The 25,054-nt window shown below is 36.9% G+C and overlaps 1 protein-coding gene across 1 annotated transcript in view; it reads left to right on the top strand.

The window, feature by feature from the left end:
* The window catches only part of GPC5 (glypican 5), a 1,376,579-nt gene that overhangs the window by 270,193 nt on the left and 1,081,332 nt on the right, over positions 1-25,054 (top strand). The window contains exon 4 of the mRNA XM_004283463.3: positions 9,872-10,005. Within this exon, the coding sequence (XP_004283511.1) occupies positions 9,872-10,005 (134 nt within the window). The remainder of the gene's footprint in view (positions 1-9,871; positions 10,006-25,054) is intronic.

Here is a 25,054-nt window from a genome sequence, read left to right as displayed (position 1 = left end):
TTCCTCTCAGCCACTCCCACATACATAGGGGAGATGGGATTCTCTTGTCTACTCATATATCTAGATCATTTTCAATCCAGATTATTTATGTAGGACACTCAGGAACTAAGTAAGACTTATATAATGTGAATCCCACACAACAGATGAAGATAAATACCACTAATCATAAAGAAGAGACCACTGATTCTATAATAACTAGAAACTCATCCACTAACTAGATTCAGTCTTAGCAAAGTTATTGTCCTGCTTTGGGATTCAATTTTCTCAGCCTTAGGTTAAGGTTAGATATCTTGTATGAGACTTCCAGCTCTATTAGTCTAAAGTCCTTCCTCCTTCCCTCCCTCCCTCCCTTCCCTCCTTTCTTCCTTGTTTTTTCCCCCTTTATCCCTTCTTTCTCCTCTTCCTCCTTTCCAATTCCTCTTCTCTCTCCCTCTCTTTTGGGGAGTATATTATCTGAATTCTCTTTCTCCTGCTTCGGAAAGATTTACTTTCCGACCGTCTTTACATTCTATATACGTTTTGTAATTTCATCCATTTTCATGGCTTTAACTATTGGCTCTCTGCAGGTAATTCTAATCATTAACTTGCTCTTTATTTCTAATCCACCATTTAGAATCATCTTTTCGAATGACCTCCACATCCAAGTTCTAAATTAGAATTCACCTCCTGCTCTGGGGAGCAGATGAGCCCAAACAGTAAACTTATTCTATGGTCTAACTTCCACATATTGGTTATTGGATATTTATTCACTCTGCTTGCCAGATTCAAAACTGCTAACAGCTTTATTTCTTCTTCTTTTTTAAATCTCTTATAGTGAATCAACCAGTAGCCAAATCCCATTCATTCTGCTTATAAAAGAGCTTTCCCTTTCTCTTCTCAGATTTCGTGGGTTTTTAGGTTTATTCTAGGATTTTCTTGTTTTACCTATGGGACACGTCTCCTTGTCGGCCAGATCTTTCTAAAATGAGGCTCTGATAATGCTGTTCCTTTGCTTGAACCTTGTAATTAAGCCCCCTCCCAAACCCTTATGAACTTGCCCAACCTACTTTTCTCAGTTTGTTCTCATGGGAATAAAGCTAAAATCATGGATTTCATCTGCGTCCGGAAAAGTTAGCCTCGTTATGATTTGTGGTAACAGATTTTACCCCTAACACCAGCCAGTTGTTTGGCAAACCATTTCTGGGAGTAATAGGGAACTGGGCAAGAGAAAATTAATGAACTCACATTTGTTGTTAAAACTAGAAAAATTGCCAATAGTATGTTCCCTCCAAATAGTTTAAAAGTGGCTTTTAATATAATGGAGCACAGCACATTTGACCCAAAACCATTCTGTTTCTTATTTTTGTCTGTTATTTACTATTATTGTTGTTGTTTTCCACCATGCTTGCAGAGTCATATCTTATGTAATTTCTTTTAACCAGCTCTCATTTTAACACCAAGCATCCTAGATATGGCCTGGTTCGGTCACCTGTTGCATACACAGTGATGTAGAGTCCACCTTTGCGTCATCCTCTGAAACAGATTGCTTAATAAACACTCACACCATCTCCACATTCACTGCTTTTCAAGTTATAATATTTTAAACATTTTTGCTTTTCAATTTCATTATTATTAATAAACATTTTAAAAGATCATTGCAAACTAAATGGAAGCTCTGCTGATGGATGTCAAATGAAAATGAACAGTTTTAAGTTGTTTCTTACAAAGCTTTTTGGGGTTATTAGCTAAAAGCTTTGAATATTTTAAGACTTAAATAAGACTGAGTGAACAGACAGAGGGAGGCTGTAAACAGAAGTTTACACTTTGTATGTAGTGCCATGATTACAGTGAGAATGGAGAAAGTCAGCTAAGTAAAAAGGAGTTGTTGAAACAAATACTTGAGCAGAGTGGGAGAAGCGATATGGGTTAGGAGCAATTAAGAGAGTTATTTCAAGGTGAGATGGGAATTTGAAAATCAGTGAGAAGCCAGACGTGGAACTTAAAGCAGACACAGATAAGCATTAGGGAGGAAAACTATTTTTTTCCAAGACACTTCAGACTGATTGCAGGGGAGAATGGTAGAGACCAGGGTGGGGGGAGAATAAGGAGGAAATTGCAGTATAAGTCAAAGATGAAAAATTGTCAAAGTAAGTGGGAGGGATTTTTTCAATAGCAAGAAGGTGCTAGTATTGAAATGGTCCACCCCAATCGGCTCACTCAGGGAAGCTAAGGTGACAGGCTAATGTGCTGGTAACAGATGGTTTTCCATTCCCTTTCAGTAAAGCGTGAAGTGGAGCTCCCTGATAGCAAGTCAACACATATAAAGGCTCTGAAATTTATTTGTATGTATTGGAATCTGCTCTATATGCTTGTACCTTTGGATACAATTAAAGATGACTTATTAGTCTATGGCTTGTACATTTTCTTTTATCCTTGTAAAAAAAATTGCAACGATGATAATGGGAATAAAAATAATGTGAGGCTGGTACTTTCAGCTATCTTTCTGCCTTCCTAGGAAATATGTGCAATAGCAGATATGGTCTTAGGTCCAAGATGGGATCGACAGGGTGAGATAAGATTTTCCTTATCTGGCAACTGCAAACTTGTTTTATTTTCTCAAGTTTAAAGGATGAGAAAACTGAGATGTGTAGAAGTTCTGTAACTTGTCTACAGCTCTATGGCTCATAACATGGGATCATAATTGCCATTCCTTTCCCTTTTACTCTTCTCCTTTATTTCAAACTCTCCTGTAGTGTCGCCAGACAGTGTTACTCTTGACATTCCCACCATCAACTTGTAACATCTTCCCTTGGTTCTTGCTACTAGGAGTTGTTGACAGTGAAGATACTTTCCACCTTTGTAATGAATATTTTAGCACCTTGTTAATATATTTACACTCCACTATCACTGTTTTTCCGCTTCAGTGATTGGAAATTCACTCTGAGCTTTTTAATACCTTGACCTTACACATCCCTAACTTCTCACTTTCAGTAATTTGCTGAGTTCTGTTGATTTTTTTTCAAAACAAACCTTACGTTTTTAGAGCAGTTTTAGGTTTACATCAAAATCGAGTGGACGATACCAAGATTTCCCACATTGCCCCTGCCCCAGCACGTGCAGAGCCTCTCCCATTATCAGTATCCTCCACCACAGTGATGATACATTGGCTACAATTGATGAACCGGCACTGACACATTATTATCACCCCAAATCCACAGTTTAGAGTTCATTCTTGGTGTTGTACATTTTACGGGTTTGGACAAATATATAGTGACATGTATCTACCATCAGAGTATCATACAGAGTAGTTTTCACTGCCCTAAAAATCCTCTCTGTGTTTCTCCATTCATCCCCCCACCCATACCCACCCCTGGTAAACATTGATCTTTTTACTGACTCCATAGTTTTGCCTGTTCCAGAATGTCATATAGTTGGAATCATACAGTATGAAGCCTTTTCAGGGTGACTTCTTTCACTTAGTAATGGGCATTTAAGTTTTCTTTGTGTCTATTCACAGTTTGATAGTTTGTTTCCTTTTAGCACTGGATAATGTTCTGTTGTCTTGATGGACCACAGTTTATTTATCCATTTACCTACTGAAGGACAGCTTGGTTGCTTCCAAGTTTTGGCAATCATAAATAAAGCTGCTATAAACATCTGTGTGCAGGTTTTTTGTGTGGACATACATTTTTAACTCCTTTAGGTAAATACCAAGGAGTGTGATTGCTGGATAATATGATAAAAGTGTTTTTGTTCTTTTTTTTTTTTTGATTTTGTAAGAAGCTGCCAAACTGTCTTCCAAAGGGGCTGTACTCTTTTGCATTCCCAACAGCAATGAATGAGAGTTTCTGTTTATCCACATCCTTGCCAGCACTTGGTGTTGTCAGTGTTCTGGATTTAGCCATGCTGATTCTTCTTCTCTTCTCTCTGTACATGATTCATGAATCCTTCTCTTCATGGACACTGTCACTACTGTACTTCAGAATAAAATTCTCTTTCCTGAGAACTTCAGGATCTGTTAACAGTTTACCTCCCTTTAATGGGTCTCTCTCTCTCTAGTCCAACTTCTACAGGGCTGTCAGATCCATTGCTAAATATCAGCTCTGGAATTTTGCGTTTCCATTCAACAGCCATCAGAGGTTTCGTCTAATAAATAAAACTTCTTAGCTTATCATTTTAAACCCTTCAAGATCTGACTCCAACCTACTCTTCAAACATAATTTCCTTTTACTACTACCCTTCATGTTCCCTTCTTTCCAGGAGAACCAAATTTTTATCCATTTTTGATGTCAGCCTGATTTTTCTTGCACTTATATCTCTCAAGATTTTCCCTCTGCCTTCCACCAGCATTCTTTGTTCAGAAAACATTATATATCTAATCAGTCTCCAAGCTACTATCTCTCCCTCCTGTCTACCTCTATATCGTCTGCTTCTTTCACCACTTCTTCTGCTGACTTTGGGCCCCAGCATTTCTCTAGTGCTCTACTGGAGGACCTTTCATCTCCCTCCCTGCAAACTGCTCTTATGAAGATTTTTCTCCTGTGGAAATCGTTAAGCAACCATTTTCCAACGTGGAAGCTTTTGCCTGCTTTCCATTTGCTTAAGCAAGTTCTTTAGCTTGATATCCAAGACATATTAAGGCATTTTTAAAGAATTGAGATATAATTGATCTATGACATTATATTAGTTTCAGGTGTACAACATAATGATTAGATGTTTGTATATGTTGTGAAATGATTACCACAATGTCTGGTTAACATCCATCACCATATATATTATGGCATTTTTTATGTCTTACCTTTTGCTATACTGCTTTCTTTCACTATGTACATTTTGTTCTATGAAACATGTTAAGTTGTTTACACCTCTTTGCCTTTCTACTCTCTCCTGGAAATTTCCTGCTTTGTCTACCTGGCAAACCCCTAGTTTATCTTTTAATCTGCCATTTAGACATTACGTACTGAAGCTCTTCCCTAAGCACCCCAAACAGAGTTCATCTGTTCATTTTCTACATGTTACTGTGTTACTTCTTTTTCTTTTTTTATTGAAGTAGAGTTGACTTATTATATTAGTTTCAGGTGTACAATATAATGATTCAATATTTTTATAGATTATACACCATGAAAAGTTATTATAATATTATCGACCATATTCCCTGTGCTCTACATTACATCCCTGTGACCTATATTTTATAAATGATAGTTTGTACCTCTGAATCCCCTCCATCTAATCTGACCATTCCCCCCCACCACCTGCCTCCCCTCTGGCAGCCAATTGCTTGTTCTCTATATCTGAGTCTGTTCCTATTTAGTTATATTTGTTTATTTGTTTTTTCTTATATTTCACATATAAGTGAAAACATAGTATTTGTCTTTCTCTGTCTGACTTATTTCACTTAGCATAATACCCTCCAGGTCCATCCATGTTGTTGCAAGTGGCAAGATTTCATTCTTTTTTAATGGCTGTATACTATTCCATTGTATATACAGTTGATCCTTGAACAATGTGGGTTTGAACAGGTACACTTATATGTGTATTTTTTCTTTGATAAATATGTACTACAGTACCACACTATCTGCAGTTGGTTGAATTCATGGATGTGGATCTGTGGATACACAGAGTGGACTATAAAGTTATATGTGGATTTTTGACTGTATGGGGTTGGTGCCCCTAACTCCCACATTGTTCAAGGGTCAATTCTATTTACCATATCTTATTTAGCCATTCATCAGTTGATGGACACTTATTTAGGTTGCTTCCGTATCTTGGCAATTGTAAATATTTGTGTATTTAATAATCTTGATTCTTCTAATCCATGAACACAATATCTTTCCATTTATTTGTGTTGTCTTCAATTTCTTTCATCAGTGTCTTATAGTTTTCAGAGTACAGGTGGTTCACCTTTTTGGTTAAATTTATTCCTGGGTATTTTATTCTTTTTAATGCCATTGTAAGTGGAATTTTTTTTACTGATTTCTCTTTATGATAGTTCATTATAAGTGTGTAGGAATACAACAAATTTCTGTATATTTATTTTATATCCTGTGACTTTACTGAATTCATTTATTAGTTCTGGTAGTTTTCTGGTGGAGTCTTTAGGGTTTGCTATATATATTATCATGTCGTCTGCAAATAGTGATAGTTTTACTTCTTCTCTTCCAATTTGAATGCCTTTTATTTCTTTTTGTTGTCTGATTGCTGTCACTAGGACTTCCAATATTTTGTTAAATAAAAGTGAGAAGAGTGAGAATCCTGGTCTTGTTGCTGATCTTAGAGGAAAAGATTTTAGCTTTTCACTGTTGAGTATGATGTTAGCTGTGTGTTTCTCATAAATGGCCTTTATTATTTTGAAGCTTGTTCCCTGTATACCAACTTTGTTGAATGTTTTTATAATGAATGGATGTTGAATTTTGTCAAATGCTTTTTCTGTATCTGTTGAGATGATCATGTGATTTTTTACCCTTCCTTTTGTTAATATGGTGTATCACATTAATTGATTTGTGGATATTGAACCATCCTTGCATCCTGCAATAAATCCCACTTGATCATGATCTATGATCCTTTTATATTGTTGAATTCAGTTTGTTAATATTTTTTGAGGATTTTTGCCTCCATGTTTATTGGGGATATTAGCCTGTAATTTTCTTTTTTTGTAATATCTCTGGCTGGTCTTGGTATCAGGGTAATGCTGACCTTGTAGACTGAGTTTGGATGTATTCCTTCCTCTTTAGTTTTTCGGAATAATTTGAGAAGAATAGGTATTAACTCTTCTTTAAATGCTTAGTAGAATTCCCCTATGAAGCTATCTGGTTCTGGACTTTTGTTTGCTGGAAGTTTTTTGATTGCTGATTTAATTTAATTACTATTATTGGGTCTGTACAGATTTTCTGTTTCTTCCAGTTTCAGGCTTGGAAGACTGTATATATCTAGGAATTTATCCATTTCTTCTACATTGTCCAAATTTTGGCTTATAATTGTTTGTAATATTCTCTTATGATTGTATGTATTTCTGGGATGTCAGTTGTAACTTCTTCATTTCTAATTTTATTTATTTGGGTGCTCTCTCCTTTTTTTTTTATGAGTCTAGCTAAGGGTTTATCAAGTTCATTTATATTTTCAAAAAAACAGCTCTTAGCTTCATTGATCTTTTCTTCCTCTTTTTTTTTTATTCTCTATTTCATTTATTTCTACTCTGATCTTTACCATTTCCTTCCTTCTGCTATCTTTGGTCTTTGTTTGTTCTTCTTTTACTAGTGCTTTTAGGTGTCAAGTTAGATTGCTCCTTTGACATTTTTCTTGTTTCCTAAGATAGGCTTGTATCACTATAAATCCCTCTTAGGACTGCTTTTACCACATCCCATGGATTTTGGAAAGTTGTGTCTTTATTTTAATTAGTCTCAAGGTATTTTTTTATTTCTTCATTGACACATTGGTTTTATAGTAGCATGTTGTTTACTCTCCATGTGTTGTTGTTTTTTCCAGTTTTCTCCCTGTAACTGATATCTAGTTTCATATCTTTGTGGTCAGAAAAGATGCTTGATATGATTTCAATCTTCTTCAATTAATTGAGACTTGTTTTGTGGCCTAGCATGTGATCTATCCTGGGGAATGTTCCATATGCACTTGAAAAGAATATGTATTCTGCTGTTTTGGGATGGAATGTCCTGTAGATATCTGTTAAGTCCATCAAGTCTAATGTGTCACTTAAGGACAATGTTTCTATACTGATTTTCTGTCCAGATTATATGTCCATTGCTGCAGGTAGGGTATTAAAGTCCCCTACTTTTGTATCACTGTCATTTTCTCCCTTTATGTTTGTTAATATTTTCTTTATGTATATAGGTATGCCTATGTTAGGTTCATACATGTTTAAGAATTCTTCTTGGATTGACTCTTTCATCATTATGTAATGTCCTATTTTGTCTTTTGCTCTAGACTTTGTTTTCAAGTCTGTTTTGTCTAATATGGGTATTGCTACCAAAGCTTTCTTTTTGTTTCCGTTTGCGTGGAATACCTTTTTCCATCCTCTTACTTTCAGTCCGTGTGTGTCTTCAGCATTGAAGTGAATATCTTGTAAGCAGTATATGGATGGGTCTTGTTATTTTTATTCATTTAACCACCTTATGTCTTTTGATTAGGGCATTTAGTCCATTTATATTTAAAGTGATTATTGTAGGTATGTACTTATTGCCATTTTGTTCATTCTTTTCTGGAGGTATTTGTAGTTCTTCTCTGTTCTTTTCTTCTTTTAGTCTCTGCCCTTGTGGTTTGATGATTTTCTTTAGTATTACTTTTGGGTTCCTTTGTTTTTTTGTGTATCTATTGTAGGTTTTTGGTTTTTGGTTACCATGAGGTTCATATATATAAATATATATATTTTATATATATAAGATTTGTTTTACATTTTCAAATTCTTTGTTAAAATTCCCACTGTGTTCCTATAGACTTCTCCTGAGTTCAGTGAGCTTTTTTAGGACTGGTACTTCGGACACTCTATCAAGTAAATTACTTATCTCCATTTCATTAAAATTTGCTTTCTGTTGTTTGTCTCTATAAATTAGATGAAGCAATTACCTCTCCTGCTCTTGAAGGTATGTCCTTGTCTGGGAGTATCCCTATGCTGACTGTGTGTGCCCAGTGGCTTTGGCAGGAGGACTGGAGCCGAAGTGAGCATGGGCCAGGGCCTTTCCCAGTGTTCTCTGGGGCTGTCACATTGGCAGGGTGGGCTGGAGCCTGGTGTGGGCCAGGCCTTTTCTTAAGGTGCATGTGCGTTTTGATGTTTGGGGGGATTGTTTTTTCTTTCCTTCTAAATTGTCAGCTCTTTTGGGGAAAATTCAGTTTCTAATCTTTTATGTCCTATAGCATCTAATACATGTTCTTTTCAAATATTGGAACAAAATAATTATGGTTTAAATAAATGAGTTGATGCATAATTCCTGTAATGCTCATTCATGGAAAATTTTAAAAAATTTAGAACTTTAAGGGAACTTTGGAATAATTTTTTCTAAGTTCTTCATTTTACATATAAGAGAATCAAGTTTTAAAAAGTTCTGCCACTGTTTTCAAGATCTCAGCAATTAAGAAGGAAAAATTAGGACAGGAACCAAAGTCTCCTGATTCTCAGGCAATGCTTTTATGTATTTTTAATTATATGACTATGCCTTTTTAAATGTATAAATTATCTTGTGAATCTTTTTTGATGCTTTACATGGTAATGTGTCCAATTAATTCCTTAATTTTCAATGATAATTACATATGAAGATCTTTACTAGATAAGTAGTATTAAAAATTAAAATTTTTAATTCTATAAATAATTTTTTAAAAAGAGACCATAAATAACACCCTTGAAATCAAACCAGATTGAGGAAAAAGCTATACAACTATTACAAAATGAGATCTTATATAAAAATGTTTATTGCCATTTCTAAGAAAGCATTTTAAGAAGGAAACTACCCTTAGAACTCATATAGAAATGGACCACATATTCAATAGCAAATTATTTTATTAAAAAAAATTAGTACAAGTAAGTAATTAGTCATACATGTGGTTATAAACCATAAATAATATCTACTTTGATTAGTTTTATTTATACAAGCAGGCTAGTTTATTAATGTAGTTCTCTGATTTTGCATATATGTTTTTATTCGTGTATTTTGCACTTGCATACATGCAAACTGTATAAATGTGTATAGCATCAATTTATTATGGCTGCCATTTTATACAGATAATTTGATTCCCTTTATTTTAAAAATTAACAAACATTGTATGTCTTAAAGGTTATTAGTGTGCTATAAATAAGAATATGTTATTGTTTTGGACTCTAGTGAACATTACATCCTCAGAAAGGCTGGAGCATGCTTTCTAACTGTCTTTAATATTTTCTATTTAAAAGGTAAATAAGATTTGTGGCCGTCCAATCAGAACACCCATACAAAGCCCCCGTTGTTCTTTTGATGGGAGCAAAGAGAAGCATGGAATGAAGATCTTTATAAGAAATGGGGAAGAGACACTTGCCAACAGAAGAAAGTAAGACATTTGTTTTACAACCAGAAAGAGAAAAGAAAGTAAGCTATTAATTTTACAACAGAATAGAATGTATTCTATTCTGCAGGGGTTGAATTAAGAATTAAGTAGAACAAAATACACTATTGAAGAAACAAAGGGTCAACATTAATTACCTTTAAAATTCAGTGCTTCCTCCTATTCTGTTAATTAGGAAGATAAGTTCAACTCAGGAGACCAAAAATCCTTTCTGTGATAAGGGAACATTTTTTATGACACAATATGGCAGGCCTTACATACATATAATCATTGTGCACTTCAAATGTGGCTAGTGTACAATGTTGTACAGCAATCTGTAACACTCAGTCATCTTGCTTAACTGAAACTATGCCCCTTGAAGAGTAACTCCCCATTTCCGCCTCCCTGTAGTCAACAATATTGCATTGTACACTTCAGAATTTATTAAGAGGGTAGATCTCATGGTAAGTGTTCTTACCACAATAAAATAAAAATTTTTTAAATGTAGCTAGTGTGACTGAGGATTGAATTTTTAATGTTACATAATTTTAATTAGTTTTAGTCAAAATTTTACATGTAGCTAATAGCTACTATATTGGACAGAATGCAACACAGAGAGAGTATTCATGTAAATGATGTGATAAGTATTACTGAATGTTAAGTACCTGTTAAAAAATGTAAAGTGTCCATACCTTTTACATGGAATGCTGAAAATTACAATCTTTTGATTCAAAATGATAAGCATTAACTCACATTTCTACCACTGTGCCCGTGATTAATTGTTAAATTAATTGTTAAAGCCTTCATTAGTGTCCGGTTGCTTGAGAATTGGTGATTAAACTAAAAACTTTTTAATACTGGAGGAAACTATTATTTATTTATTTTGGTATTCAGTTGACCAGTACAATGGCAAATACTAGATTCTCAGTAGGTATTTTTGAATTGACCTGAAATTCAGAATTCTGTGTTTATTAATTCAAATAATTATTTCTAAAAATACCTTATGGAGAATTCAGTATTTTACATACTTTACTCTCTATAATGTAAAATCTGTTTCCTTTTGAGATAGTGCTCTTAATTGCCCCATTCTCTCCTCAGTTGGGTTATTAGCACGAGGTAAAGAACTGAGCTATTACTGGCTATGTGCTACAGCTGAAAACAATTAGCACATTGTTTGCAAGTAAAATAGCTGTGTTTTTATGTTTTTTTCAATTTAAACATCTATAGTGATCAGTAGTTATTTCTTGCATTTGAGAAATCAGTATGCTTTGGCTATGGTGGTTCTTATAATAAAACCCAGCTAAGGAAGATATTACGTTCCTAAAGATCATGTCAGTTTCACCACCAAAACAACCTAGTTGCTGGAAAACCAAAACAAAACCCTGTACTTAACATGGTTTATTCCCTTGCAAAACTAAGACCATGCAGGTGAAATGTTACAGAATGGCTCAGGAGCAATGAGGGGCTTATCTGAGTGGAAAATTTTATAAGTATCTATCCTGGCCATTGAATAGACCTCCATGTCACCAATCTTGCAAACTCATTGTTTCTATGCCCTTGACTGGTCAGCCACCATTAACCATTTCCCATGAATCAGGGTAGGCTCATCACTGGCCAATCTCATGCCACGCAAGGTGAACAACCAGAGGTCCTGCACTTGAGCCAGCTTAAGCATTTCACTTTTACACATTTTTTATTGCCATTCCTGAATGGAGCTTAATTTCTGTGGCAGTATATTTCCTCTTGATGCCTATATATTGTGCAGACCTATCCATAAAGCAGACCTGAATTTTATCTATCCTTTCCTATCGTAAAGTAGACTTTGTCATCCAAGCGGTGCAGAAGGGTGCAAGTAAGAGTTTATTTGGGCTATTAGGAATTGCAATTCAGGAGAGAGATTTGGGTGAAACTAAAAGGGTGTTGGAGCAGAGGAAAGAGTCAGGGGCTTATACAGATAAAAGCCACAGGGTTGTTAAAGTTGTCTGGCAAGAATTATGATTGACTCTGATACAAGAAAGGAATTTATTCTTAAGAGCTATTTTAGGGTAAGGGTTCAATAAGTAGATAGGCTGTCACGAGTTATTTGTGGTAAGTATCCGATAAGTATCATTGGGCAGGTGTTCTGAGTGCCTGCATTAAGACAGTAAGTGGTCAAAGGTCAGATTCCATCCAGGTCCAGATGTACGTAAGTCACACTTCCTCAGTGGACTCCCAGCTCCGTTTTAGAAAGCTCTCTTAGCAATACTATTTTGATTTTCCTTTTATAACCTGAATTTTATTTATCCTTCATCAACTTATCTTTCCCCATGAGGTCATAAATTTTGATTTAAGCAGGTGGGGCAATGTAGCAGGAATAGGTGCGTAGTGAGTCTGGGCTAATTTCCATGTATCTTACTTGTCCTTTTCCCACCTGCTTGAGCCTGATTTCCAATCGATCATGTCCACTTGATGTTATATTGCTTCTATACAAGCCCGATCTTATAGCCTGGCAGGTCAGATAGTACTTGTTTCCTCATGGGCATCTCAGGTTGCAGAATCATTTGCTGGTTTATGGTCAAGTGTGCAGGTTCTGCCAGAGGCAAGTTGTAAACCCACCAGCTGACTGACCTACTGAATGACAGATGGACCAACCAACCAAACAAACAAAAATAGTGTTCAGTAAAAAAATAAATGACTTTACTCTAAAACCCTTGGTGTCTATACTGTGATTCTTCTTATGGGGCTTTCTGGAGTCTCTGCAGAGCATCTTTATTTGCCACCAGTACTTCAGTCACCATTGCATAGATGAACTGGGTCATCTGGACTGAATGTCAGAGTACCTTGGTGCGTGCTACTTTATAAATGGGTTGTAGCAACACAGTATGTTGTAATATGTGTGTAATATGTTTTCTCTAAGATGCAAAGGGATCCCAAAAGCTCTGTGCTTCTTCCTGTGCTTTAGGTCCTCTTAAGTGGTGAAATTTGTCTTTTGCATGAGAAGAATATCCCAATCAGATTCAGACTACTAGACATTTACAAACCCTGCTGAATTGTCAGGCACTCAAAATGTCAATATTTTTCCCCACCAGAATCATTCAGACTAAGTTATCTAGCATAATGTGATCAATATTTGATTATCAGCGTGGCATCCTATAGGATGTCTAGATGATCATGGCTCCTGTCTGTCATGGAGTGGGAGAATTGCCTTGAGGTCTAACAGTGAAGGGGTTCTTGCCAGCTGAAAGTGAAACGTTTCTAATTGTCCTTACTAATTGGTAGAGAGAGAAGAGCATTTGTCAAGTCATTAGCTGCATAGCAGGTGGCAGGACATGTATTGATTTGCTCTAGCAGACACCACATACAAAGGAGTATGTAATTGGAGTCACCCTCTGACTCAGGTTATGATAATCCAACCATTATCTGTGTCTACCCCCTGTGCATAGACCAGCCAAACACGTGAGGTCAATGGTGAAGTGTTAAGATCACCACCACTACAATTTTTGTGTCTGAGGATGACCCTAAACTCAGCAATTCCCAGGGATATTGTGATAGTGTGATTTATAGTAAGAAATATGTATTTGTTCTTTGACACCATTCGTGGCATAGACTCCTAAAACCCTTGGATTTTCCTAAGTGATGAGAGAAGAACGGTGTCTTTTGTTATGTTAATGAGGTGACTTTTGGGTCCCACCTAAGGATGGGGCTGGCTGCCTGGAGAGCCAAACATGTGGTTAAAAGGCTGGAACTTTCAGTCCCACCTCCGAATCTCCAGTGAGGGGCGAGGGGCCACAGGTTGACTCAATCGACGGTGGCCATGAGTTAATCAATCCCACCTGTGTAATGAAGCCTCCATAAAACCCCCGATGGTTTGTAGAGCGTCCGTGTTGCTGAGCGTGTGGAGCTGCAGGGCGAGTGGCGTGCCTGGAGAGGGCACGGAAGCTGTGTGCTCCATCCTCCAGTGCCTTGCCCCGCGCAGCTCTTCCATCTGGCTGTTCCGGAGTTATATCCTTTTACAATAAACTGTTGACCTAGTAAGTAAAACATTTCTCTGGGTTCTGTGAGCGGCTCTAGCAAATTAGTCAAACTCGAGGAGGGAGTGGGTAGTGGGAACGTGTGATTTATAGCCAACTGGTCAGAAGTACAAGTAACAACCTGGACTTGAGACGGGCACCTGAAGTGTGCGTGTGTGTTGGAGGGGGTGGGACACAGTCTTGTAGGACTGAACCATTAACCTGTGGAATCTGACGCTCTCTCTGGGTAGATAGTGTCAGAATTGAATTGGATTTTTAGATACGCTGCTGCTGTGGGAAAATTGCTTTTTGTTGGTATGGGGACCCTCACTGCCTCTCCACATACTGGAATTGGTACCAGAACCAAAACAGCTGTGATAGTCTCTTGTTTTGCTGTTTTTTGTACAAGAGGTAGTTTTAGGGATTTCAATTTGGCCCCCACTCCATGAGTTGAGGAACCATTGTGGGGATTGTGCAAGGGATGTGTATGTCTCTTCCAAAGACATACTGAGAAGCGTGAAACAGACACACTTCTGTGGATTCATTGGGCCCAGTGTGAGACAGACTGAGCCTAAAATTTAATTTTCATTTTGTAACTGAAAGTGGGGTCCGGCAGCTCGCCACTCAAAAGTCAATAAAGAGGCAAGGTTGGTGGAAAGGAAAGCTTGCTTTATTTTGGATGCTGGCAATGGGGGGGAGGGTGGAATCCTGTCCAAAGGCCAACTGCCCCCCCACCCCGGCACTGACAATCAGTGGGCAAGAGCTTTTGTAGATGGAGGGAGGGAACTACATGCAGAAACAGCACGGTCAGCTCTGACAGTCATCTTGAAAGTGGTCTGACCAGCGTCATCTTGATTGTTTTAAGTACCGTTAATCTTCAGTTCCAGGGTTGGTTTGTTCCCATTTCTTTGAGGCCAGTTCTCGGAATGATGGCAGCTTATATCATGGCTACAGCCTGGTCATCATGTAGTTCACCTCTTCCACCTGGTGAGTGTGTCAATATCTACAAAACAGCTCACAGGATACCACTCAGAATATGATCTATAGCCCATGAAAAGGAACTAAAGGTCCTTAACTATGCTTAATGACTAAACTATACTATTTAGTCTTGTTGGACTGTTTTCCTTTGTTTCTGCATTTTCTCACTTCTCTGATTAAACTTCTTTTTTTTTTTTTGCGGTACGTGGGCCTCTCACTGTTGTGGCCTCTCCCGTTGCGGAGCACAGGCTCCGGACGCGCAGGCTCAGTGGCCATGGCTCACGGGCCCAGCCACTCTGCGGCATGTGGGATCTTCCCGGGCCAGGGCACGAACCCGTGTCCCCTGCATCGGCAGGCGGACTCTCAACCACTGCACCACCAGGGAAGCCCTAAACTTATTCTTTGCCCAAAGGTTTTTCACAGACAAAAGCCAGACTGAGGACATGGGGGGGCAGGGATCATAGGGTCCTGCTCCATTTCAGTTTGACCTCTATAAGCCCCATTTAGACAGAGTAGAATGGCATTTTGGGTCTTTAGGATTGAAGTTAACTGAGAGCTGGTCTCTATTTCTGGGAAGCAAAAGGGCCACAGGACCCTTAAGGAAAGATGGGAAGAAAGCTTTATGCTACATAATTGTTGGGCTTGTTCAGGGATCTTTCTCAAGAGAACCCAGCCTTAGTATAGTGAAGGTACTCAGAAGCTGGGATTAGGAACTAGGTGAGAGACTGAGAGTTCTTTGTGCGGCAAATAAAGTGACATTTTTCTTGTACTTTATATTTTTGTTAATTCAGATCTCTTATTTGATGGGTGAGCTATTTTCTTATCACTCTAATCAATTTATTAACTAATATAGTTTAATAATAGTTATAAGTTAACTAATACAAACTAATATAGTTTTAAAATTTTTATTTCCTAAAATTTTGTTTTCTCTTGTTTCCTTTTTTTCTGTGAGCTTAGTTTCCTACTAGATTCCTTTTTAAATTTAACCATTTGTAAGAGTTTCTTTTTATGTTCTATATGTTGTTTGTCAGTTTTAGATTTTGCAAACATTTTCTATCTAAGATGATAGTTCAGTTAAATGTAAATAAGTGAGTTGATGTGTAACTAAAGATGATCTTTGTTAAACAGAAATTGAGTTTATAAAATGTTTTCATGTTTAAAAATTTCTCGCTTGCGTCAATTCAAAAGGATAGTCTACTATTCTTTTTCATACTAGCATTATAGTTTTGTTTCTCACATTGTTAATATATGTAGACTATATCTTTATATATGTTATATATGAGGTAAAGTTCCAACTTAAATTTTCCAAATTCTGAGGCAGATTTCAAGGGTTGCTCTAAAACAATCTGTCCTTTTTTTTTTTTTTTTTTTTTTTTTTTTGCTTCATACTCATTCCAAGTTCCCTTAGATAGATACACTGGCCTGTTTATAAGCTCTCTCTGAAATTGCTCTGTTTACTGGGTTTTGGTTTTTTTTTTTTCTTTTTTCTCTTTTGCTCTTAAAGATTTTCTTAAATCTTGTTAGCCCCTTTACCTACTGTTTCTCAAAATTCTCTTAGATGTTTGTAGAATTATTTTTTCAAATACATGTTATAATCTCTTGAGTTTTGATTAGGGTTATATTGAATACAAAGATCGATTCAGACAAAGATATGTTTATAATGCTATATGTGGCTACTCTTTTGTACTCTGTTTCTAATGGTCAGTCTGTTCATGGGACTGGGTTTTCTCTGTGGATGATCACATGGTGCACTGGTACAGCTGTTCTGGCAAGAGGCTTGCTGTACCTGGTAAAACTCATATACTCTACGCACTACAGTCTACCTTTTAAGGATGTATCCAAGAGAAACTCTTGCTCATATCCAGTATAGTTGCTCTAGTTGTAAAATGCATCAGTGTCTCTGACACTGTCTTACCATGTAAATGAAAAATAAACACTGTTCTATTTACTAAAACTTTAAACTGTTTTTACATATAAATAAGTCATAGTCTTTAAAAATTATATTGTCATAATTTACTTTAGATTTATTTTCTTTATGGTATAGCTTATAAAAATTTCTGTTTTAAATTATGGTACCTGATTTAAAACATACATATTTTCAGGTCTTTGTGGCAGAGTAAGAGTTAAGTTTATATAGCTTCCTTTATTCAAACAAGTCTTTTGAGGTTTATATAACCATTGTTGACATAAATAATTTGACCTTTGGCAGGGGTAACCAACAATATTTATTAAGAGGTGATTAGTCAGTTTTTGTTTTTTAATTGGAATGTCTAGTGCATGGTTCAAAAACCAAACTCTACTGAATTAAAAAAAAAAAAACAAAAGCAGAAAGATGAGTTTATTGCAAGGATTTCAACCTGCAAACTGGGAAACTCAAGGCTATGGGAGTAGTGAGTTCTGGTTTGCTCACAGACTAAGGGATTTTTATGGTATAAATATGGAAGTTATTTGGCTTTTTCAGGTAATTGTTTGGCTACTGGTCTTCTTTCTTATTTGGATTAGGGTAGCTGAGTTAGGAGAATAGGAAGTCCAGAGATGGCATGGACAGACTTGGTGTTTGGGGATTGGCTGGTGTCCTCCGCCAGTTTCTGAGAAGAGCTGTGAATTCCTGTAAGGTTAGGTTAGGTTTCCTTTATGCACCTACGTTGACCATCTTCATTTTGTCCTTGACATAAATGACTCAATTTTAGGTTGGTTCTACAGTGTTTTACAGTGATATATGATATACTGAAATAGTAGTTGGGTTTAAGGCTACCATCTTGTTCTTTGTTATCCCTTTATACCATTTTTTTAATTCCTCCTTTCTTGCCGCCTTTTGAGTTTAGCTGGTATTTATTATTTTTTTATCTTCAAAGCTTTTTAGATTTGTGTTTCTTCAGTATTCTCAATGGCTATCATAGAGATTAAAATATGCACTTTAAATTTTTTACCATCTACTTTAAATTAAAAGTTTTACCACTTTATTGAACAATATAAGTACCTCAAAACAGTTTCACTCTATTACTCTCTTCCTAGCTTTTGTGCTATTTTTGTCAACAAATCTTACTTCTACCAACATTTTAGCAACCCCCAAGACATTACTGTTATTGTTGTCTTTAAGTAGTCAATATTTACCTATAATTACCTATTTTATTCTTGTACTTTTTAAAATTTATTTCTGTGTGTTCATCTAGAATCTTTGCTTTAGCCTTAGTACATCTTTCATTGCTTATTACTAGTGATGAGTTTTCTCAGCTATTGTTTGTCTGAACATATCTTCACTTTTGAAGAATATTTTCACTAGGCCTAGAATTTCAAGGTGTTGCCAGATACATTTTTTAAAACTGTAAATGTCCAAGTCATCATTAAGTTCATGGCATGACACTGTATTAAGGAGTACGAAGGGTTTAATGGAAACATTTAATGTGAAAGGTAACTAAGGTAGTTGATGTTGCTGGCGCCCTGCTTGCATCCCTTTACCTGTCCATTTTGTCTGCTTCTTGGTTGCTGTGTCTTGGCTGCTAACGCACAGCTGCCTTATTATCTGGGGAATTGACCTCAACAGATAGGAGCCTTCTGTGTTTATTATCTATTGCTACCTAACAAATCATTCCAAAACTTAGTGGCTTAAAGCAAAAATAAGCATTTATTATGTAACTTTCTGTGGATCAGGAATTTGGGAGCTGCTTAGCTGTGGGGTTTTGGCTCAGGGTCTCGGGGAGATTGCTGTCAAGAAGTCAACTGGGGCCATAGTCATTTGACGGCTTTAGTGGAGCTGGAGTATCATCTTCCAAGATAGCTCACTCACATGGCTGTTGGCAGGAGGCCTTGGTTTCTTGTCACAATGACCTCTCCATAGGACTGCTTGAGTTTTCTCACCACATTGTGGCCGGTTTCCCTCAGTGTAAGCAATCCGAGAGAAAGCAAGGGAGAAGCTGTAGTTTCTTATAATGATCCAGCCTCCGAAGTCCCACACTGTCACTTTTGCAATATCCTAAAAGTTATATAAGTCAGTTCTATTCAGTGTGGAGGGGGACTGCACAGAGGCAGGAAGGGAAAGATGACTGGGGCCCATCCTGGAGAGTGGCTGTAACACCATCTCATCCACATGGGTGAGGGGGGTAAACTCCCACCTACCTCACCCCGTCGGTGGCAGCTTGCAGGCAATGACTGACTGACACAGGAGCCTACGGGGCTCGCCCCTTGCTCAAGGTGGTAGGACCGAGTATGTGGTGACATTCACACTGCAGCACTCCTTGTGGAATCTGGCTGAAGGTGAGACAACATCACTGCTTAACCTCTTCCTCCCCACTCTATCTGGCTTCCCTCACTACCTCTCTCTTACGAGCATCCGTCAGTGAGTCACCTGCGTCCACATTGCTGTGTCAGACACTGCCTCTAGGAAATCTGACCTAGAGATGTCTGAAGAAGTTCCTAAAATAGATGCAGAATAAGTGTAAACTAAGGCAGAAGTATAGTCTCCTATCATAAATATAGATATTTCTCTATATAGTCCTAAGTTCCTTCTTTTTTGTGTTTTTTCTCCCACTTTTTCTGAATTCATAGGGAACCTTTCTGTTGAACGCATTGCCTTCTTCTCCTATTTGTAAAATTTGAAGAAGGAAATTTACATATTAAAATCTGTCTCTGGATCTAAGGGTTGTGCTAAACTTGTAGATAGAGTCTGGAAAAAGGAGCTAAACTGTAGTTTATTATTATTTTAATCACATTTTGGAGATGTACTTATTCAGTCTACCCAGTTTTTCCCATGTATGTAGCATGATGGTAACGAGCTGATTGGAGGCTTGGACTGATTGATACATACCAGTTACAAAGGTCTCCGAAAGTTGAGAAAGGCAAGGAAAAGGCTTTAAACATCTAGCAAAGCATCATGATTTAGCCTTAGTTTGGGGCAGAAACCTAGTCAACACAGCTGTAAAGGACACTGCCCTCATAGTCTAAACCAGCCCAGGCAGAGTGCTTTCCCTATGGCAGTTCCTGCTCTCTGCTTGATTGCTTGAACTTAGCTGGTAAGAGTAAGCTATTAGCAAGCTTAAATCAGTGATAATTAGCTGTACATTATTATTTCAAAGCGGTGTGGCTGTGCCAGTTAAGTGGGTAATTAGGAAAACCCCAGGACAATAAATTAAGAGAGAGTCTCAACATCAGTGCCCCATCTGTTCTCCAGCTAGCATTCCAATTAGCCTAGCCTCTCATTTAAGAATATGCTGATTAAGGGGTGGGCTGTATGCGTGAGTGTGTATTGGGGTAATAAAGACTTAGGTTTCAGTAAAAGTAAAATGTTTTTAACGTCAGAGGTGATTTTGACGTGAAGGTGGGGAAAGGAGAATTTTTAGAAATAATAGATTTTCAATGTTGGAAACGAAACATAATTTAACTTGTTTTATGAGTTTTTGTTTCTCTCAGTTTTCTCCTCAGAACTTCTTTGGGATATTGTATCAACGGGAAGTTCCATTTTATTCTAATGTGATTATTAAATCTTGAATTGGATGAAAATTTTACCACTTGGAACATGAAGAATTTTATTTATTGAGGATGGGAACTAAAGAGGACACTTGAAATTGCATAGTTTAAGGAGAGGAATGAGTCAGGGCCTCATTCTTATTCAGAATGGGTCTGTCTATGAAAGCAAACTAATTGTTACCCTGTACCTCACAGGAGAACACAGTGATGTGGTTAAAAATAATTAAATTACAATAGGAAAAATCTTTAAACATATACTGAATGAAGAACAGTTAACATTATTTAGGATGACTGCCAAGATAGCTCAAAAGGTTCATATTAAGTAGAATCAGTTGGCTTAAAATACATGAATTCATAGCTACGTTGTTAAACCTTATTTAGTAAAATACTTTATTGAAACCACAATTTTTAAAATTCTTGATGTGCGTGTGTTTGGGTAAATGTATTTGTTTACATGGGTAAATCCGTATTGATAGACTGGGCTTAATGAATTGTGTATACGCATACTCAGCGGATGAAAATATCCATGGGTCAGGGAAAAGTCAACTCCTTGAGAAAAATTTAATATCATTTGTAGGGCTGGAGAAAGCAATTTCCAATCTGTTTCCGAAAAGGAAGTTAGTGCTTCTTTGAGGTGCCGTTGTTATTTATTATCTGTACGTTTAATTTACTAAAATAAAGGCCATGTTCCCTTCAATGAGGACATTTCTGTTTAATTTAAAACAGTGCTTAGTGAGTGGTGGCAGTGAGGGCACCTAGGGCAGGGCAGGCCAAGGTGAGGCTTTGGATGAGGGGCCAGAGGCCAGGCCAGAGCAGGGCTAAGAAAACGTGAGCGCAAGGCAGGCTAGCGTCAAGCCCTACATGAATAATGCAGGGCAGGACCCCATGGGTCAAAACCCAGGCACACAGGAAGAAGGAATGCCAGGAGGCAGAGCAAACATGTGGCAAAAGTTTAGGCTAGTGGTGCTTAACCTTTTGTGGGTCACGTATCCCACTGAGAATCTGATAAAAACTTCGCAGAACAAGAAAGTTCATAAACAAAGGACTTGAAACTGTGTTTGCTCTTATTTTCTAGATGTTCGTGGAAAAAATTAATGACCATTTCATGAAATATCTGAAACTAAATCCAAACAATGGGCAATTAAGCTAATATTCTACAGTATTTGTGTTATACCAAGTACTTGGTATAAACTCGAAGTTGAAATTGTGATGGTCTTAGAGGTTCGGCGTCCAGTGCATGCTGCTGGCTTTTTGTTTTGATGGTAACGATTATTGAAAACGACAGAAAGCAAATGTATGTGGTTATCAGTGTCTGCGATTAGCGCTTTCATAGCTTGCTTGCTTAGATGAGGATAGGCTTATATCAGGGAATATGAGATTTATTCTAAATTCTTCAAGTTATTTACATCGATGGTCCATAATGCTCTGGACCTCAAGTTAATTTGCGACATCCGTGATACTGAGACTGTCAAATTTAAGTTAATGTGAGTCAAAATCTCCCCAAATTTCTCATTACAGAAAGAATAATAAAATATATTTCTCAGTCATAGGAAAAATGTCCTTTAATTTGTACATTTTTCTAACTGGTTCTCCAAAAACCTTCTGTTTCCCAGTAAACAGCAGCTTTGCCAGATGAGCATAGAAGGTTTTCAATAGTATTTATAATCATGACTATAGGGTTACCTCATTTATATGGCTCAAGATATCCCCCATCAAGAAAACCAAACTGTGAATGCAATTATCCCTGTCTAATATACCTGAAAGCAACCTTCCTCCCTCCCTCCCTCCCTTCCTTCCTTCTCACAAAAAGTGAATCTTTTATCCATTTTCCTTTGGAAAGTCAGTGAACATCTGCAAAGTTGAAAAGAACCCCGAATTCAGCTCACATTTTTTTCACTCAAATTTTTTAAGCCATGAGGAGGATTTTAAATATGTGTCGTATTGAAATTGATGATTTTTATAGAAGTGTATAAAAGATACTTCAGAATTTTTAGCAGAATCTATGGGGCCTACATCAGGATGATGAGTGAGGCTCATTTCTTTTACTAAAGTAGCAAAAGTAATTGTACTTAGAAGCATCGTGAGTGCTTCACCTACAGCAAGAGTACCAAGCACTTTCTTTCTCTTGGTTTTCTGTTGCAAAGAATATTCCATCATTTTAAATCTATCATTGGCATTTGAAGTGTCCAAATCATGCATACAGATAAGAGTGAAAAATGGGGAGCAGGTGGAATCAAGAGAGATTCATATTTTTTTATCCAGTTGTATATTGAATAGAAATAACAAAGCTGCCCATTTCTCCATAATTGTGCTCAAAATAGAAGAAATGTGTTTCTAGAGTAGATTATATCATTGAACAGAGGCTCTGCTTTTTATGATTTTTCTCACCTTCAAGATACAAATTTATGTCAACCATTTCCAGGCCATACCATGGTCTCCAAAATCACATGTGGAATCTTTTGCTTAGAAGTGCAACTGATGAAAGTTTTAAGGTAGTTTTGGGATAATTCTTTTCGTTTAGGCCCATATTCATAGACTTACAGACTTGCAGGTCAAATTTTCTTCTAATTGATTGATTCTGTTTGATGATTTTTGAAGATTAACAGTCTAAGGTGCTCCCTTGGCTGTGTTGGTTTGACCCTCCTTCAGCAAGAATCTTGTTAGACATGCAACACTGCAACTTTGGGGTCCTGCAAACTGAGTGAATCCAAAGGATTTATAATCTTTACTGTATTTGGTTTGTCTTACCTTTTCCAATGTAAGCTAAGCCTTATGTACACAAAGTACATATGAATAATCATAATGGAAGCACGGAATTACTTTAATTCTGATTATAGGGACAGTATTTTATTTTTTTTTAAAGAAAATTTCTGGTTTATTTGTCACAGCATGGTTTGTGAGATGTGAGGGACAGTATTTTAGATGTCATAATTGGGTAAATGTGATTATGTATAATAATGATGTATTGTTTAACCCTGGTCAGCAATATTCTATGCCACCTTTCAGAAGTTGGGCATACAATAATACCTGGTTTACATATGATATTCAAGAGTAATTTTTTTCCAAAATGAGAATTAGTAGAATAATAGGAATATAATTGAAGACTAAAAGAACTCATTTTCTTTGAACCTGGTTAACTATACATTTCTTGACCCTAAAGCCTGTCTTAATATCAGACTCCAGGAACACAAATATATGCATTGAGAGGTATACAGTAAGTGAAAATGCAAATGAGAATAATTTGTACCAGGCATATATTGTCTATCAGTTAGACAAGTTTGTGGATGGAGGTAACCAGGTATATCTGACTGAAGTCATTAAATTAAAAAAAAAGAAAAGAAGGAATGAGAAGGAAGCCCATTTATTGGCAGACTATCAAAGTGAAAGTAGTTCATTAATGTTCTGATGCTGAGAGAAGAAAATATTGTCCAGAATGTTTTCTTATCCCCTAAGTCATGGAGTTTGTAGTTAAAATGTTAGCAACCACAGAAAATATCTTACTGCAAAAAAGAGAGTAACATTCAAGATTTGACCTAAAATCCTGAATCTCAAAATACAGCTATAATGTTTCTTTGTATAAATGACCTATATTAGAATCATTAGATTTGCAAATATTCTGTTTGGCTAAACCTTCTCATTGGTCTTGACCCAGTCAGGTCCTAGACACTTTTTTCTATTGGAAGATTAATAGCATGCTTCCCGAAACTAGTATAACTGAACAAATAATTTCATATTTTTATGAAAATGAACAAAGTTATGAGGTAGGAGAGAACATCACACCTCCTTTGGGAAGGATGCTCAGTTTAATACTATCTGATTTGTTTAAATATTGGATGTTTGGTTCTGTGCTTATTTTTATAAATGAGTTAAGGTCTTTGTTTAAAGTCCTTTTTAATGGAGAACAGAGTCGGTGCTTTGTGAGGTACTTTTTTACAACATGGGAAAATGAGGTGAGAGCTTGTTTTGAAAACCTGGTTTTGACATCAGGTTTAAATCACTCTTTTAGAGGAGGATGCTTTCAGAAAGGGTGCTTCTTACTGGGACATTAAATGGTAATGTGTTGGGTTTGAGGGATATTGAAAAGTGAGAATAGAAGAGTCTATACTAATTGTATAGATGGTCATGAATGTCCAGCTCAGGGCTGGTATAAAATCACCACTAGGGAGCCTTAAGCACACAGCACCTGTTGGAAAAGAATCCTCTGCAGAGGATGGGAGGATGTTAGCATGTTTTCAGTGCTTTTTCCCATCATTTTCCCTGTGCCCCCACCCCAGTCTACTGCCCATCTTAACACCTTCAGCTCTGTTGAGAAAGCACAGTAAATCTGTGAAGGAAGGGAACCCATCTCATGAACAAGAAGACTTCCTACCAGGAGGGAAAAACCTGGAATCATTTAGTCAGAAGAAAGAAAATCCTTCTTTAGGAGAATAGTGCTGGTTCTGAGGTCACAGCTTCCATCCTGAGCAGTGGGTTCAGAGAGCAGACTTTATGAGTTACGCTTTTAGAAAAAAACAGTATTTTCTTTTGTAATCAAATATGAATGCAATGTGCTTGAAACACATTTCCATCTGTGATAAAACTCCCTGGTACCATTTATTGCGTTGCTTCTTAGTGCTACACTCACC

Source organism: Orcinus orca, chromosome 18, assembly GCF_937001465.1.
Source record: "Orcinus orca chromosome 18, mOrcOrc1.1, whole genome shotgun sequence".
NCBI lineage: Eukaryota > Metazoa > Chordata > Mammalia > Artiodactyla > Delphinidae > Orcinus > Orcinus orca.
Note: the sequence above shows the minus strand (reverse complement) of the source record. Positions and strands in the feature narration are given on the sequence as shown.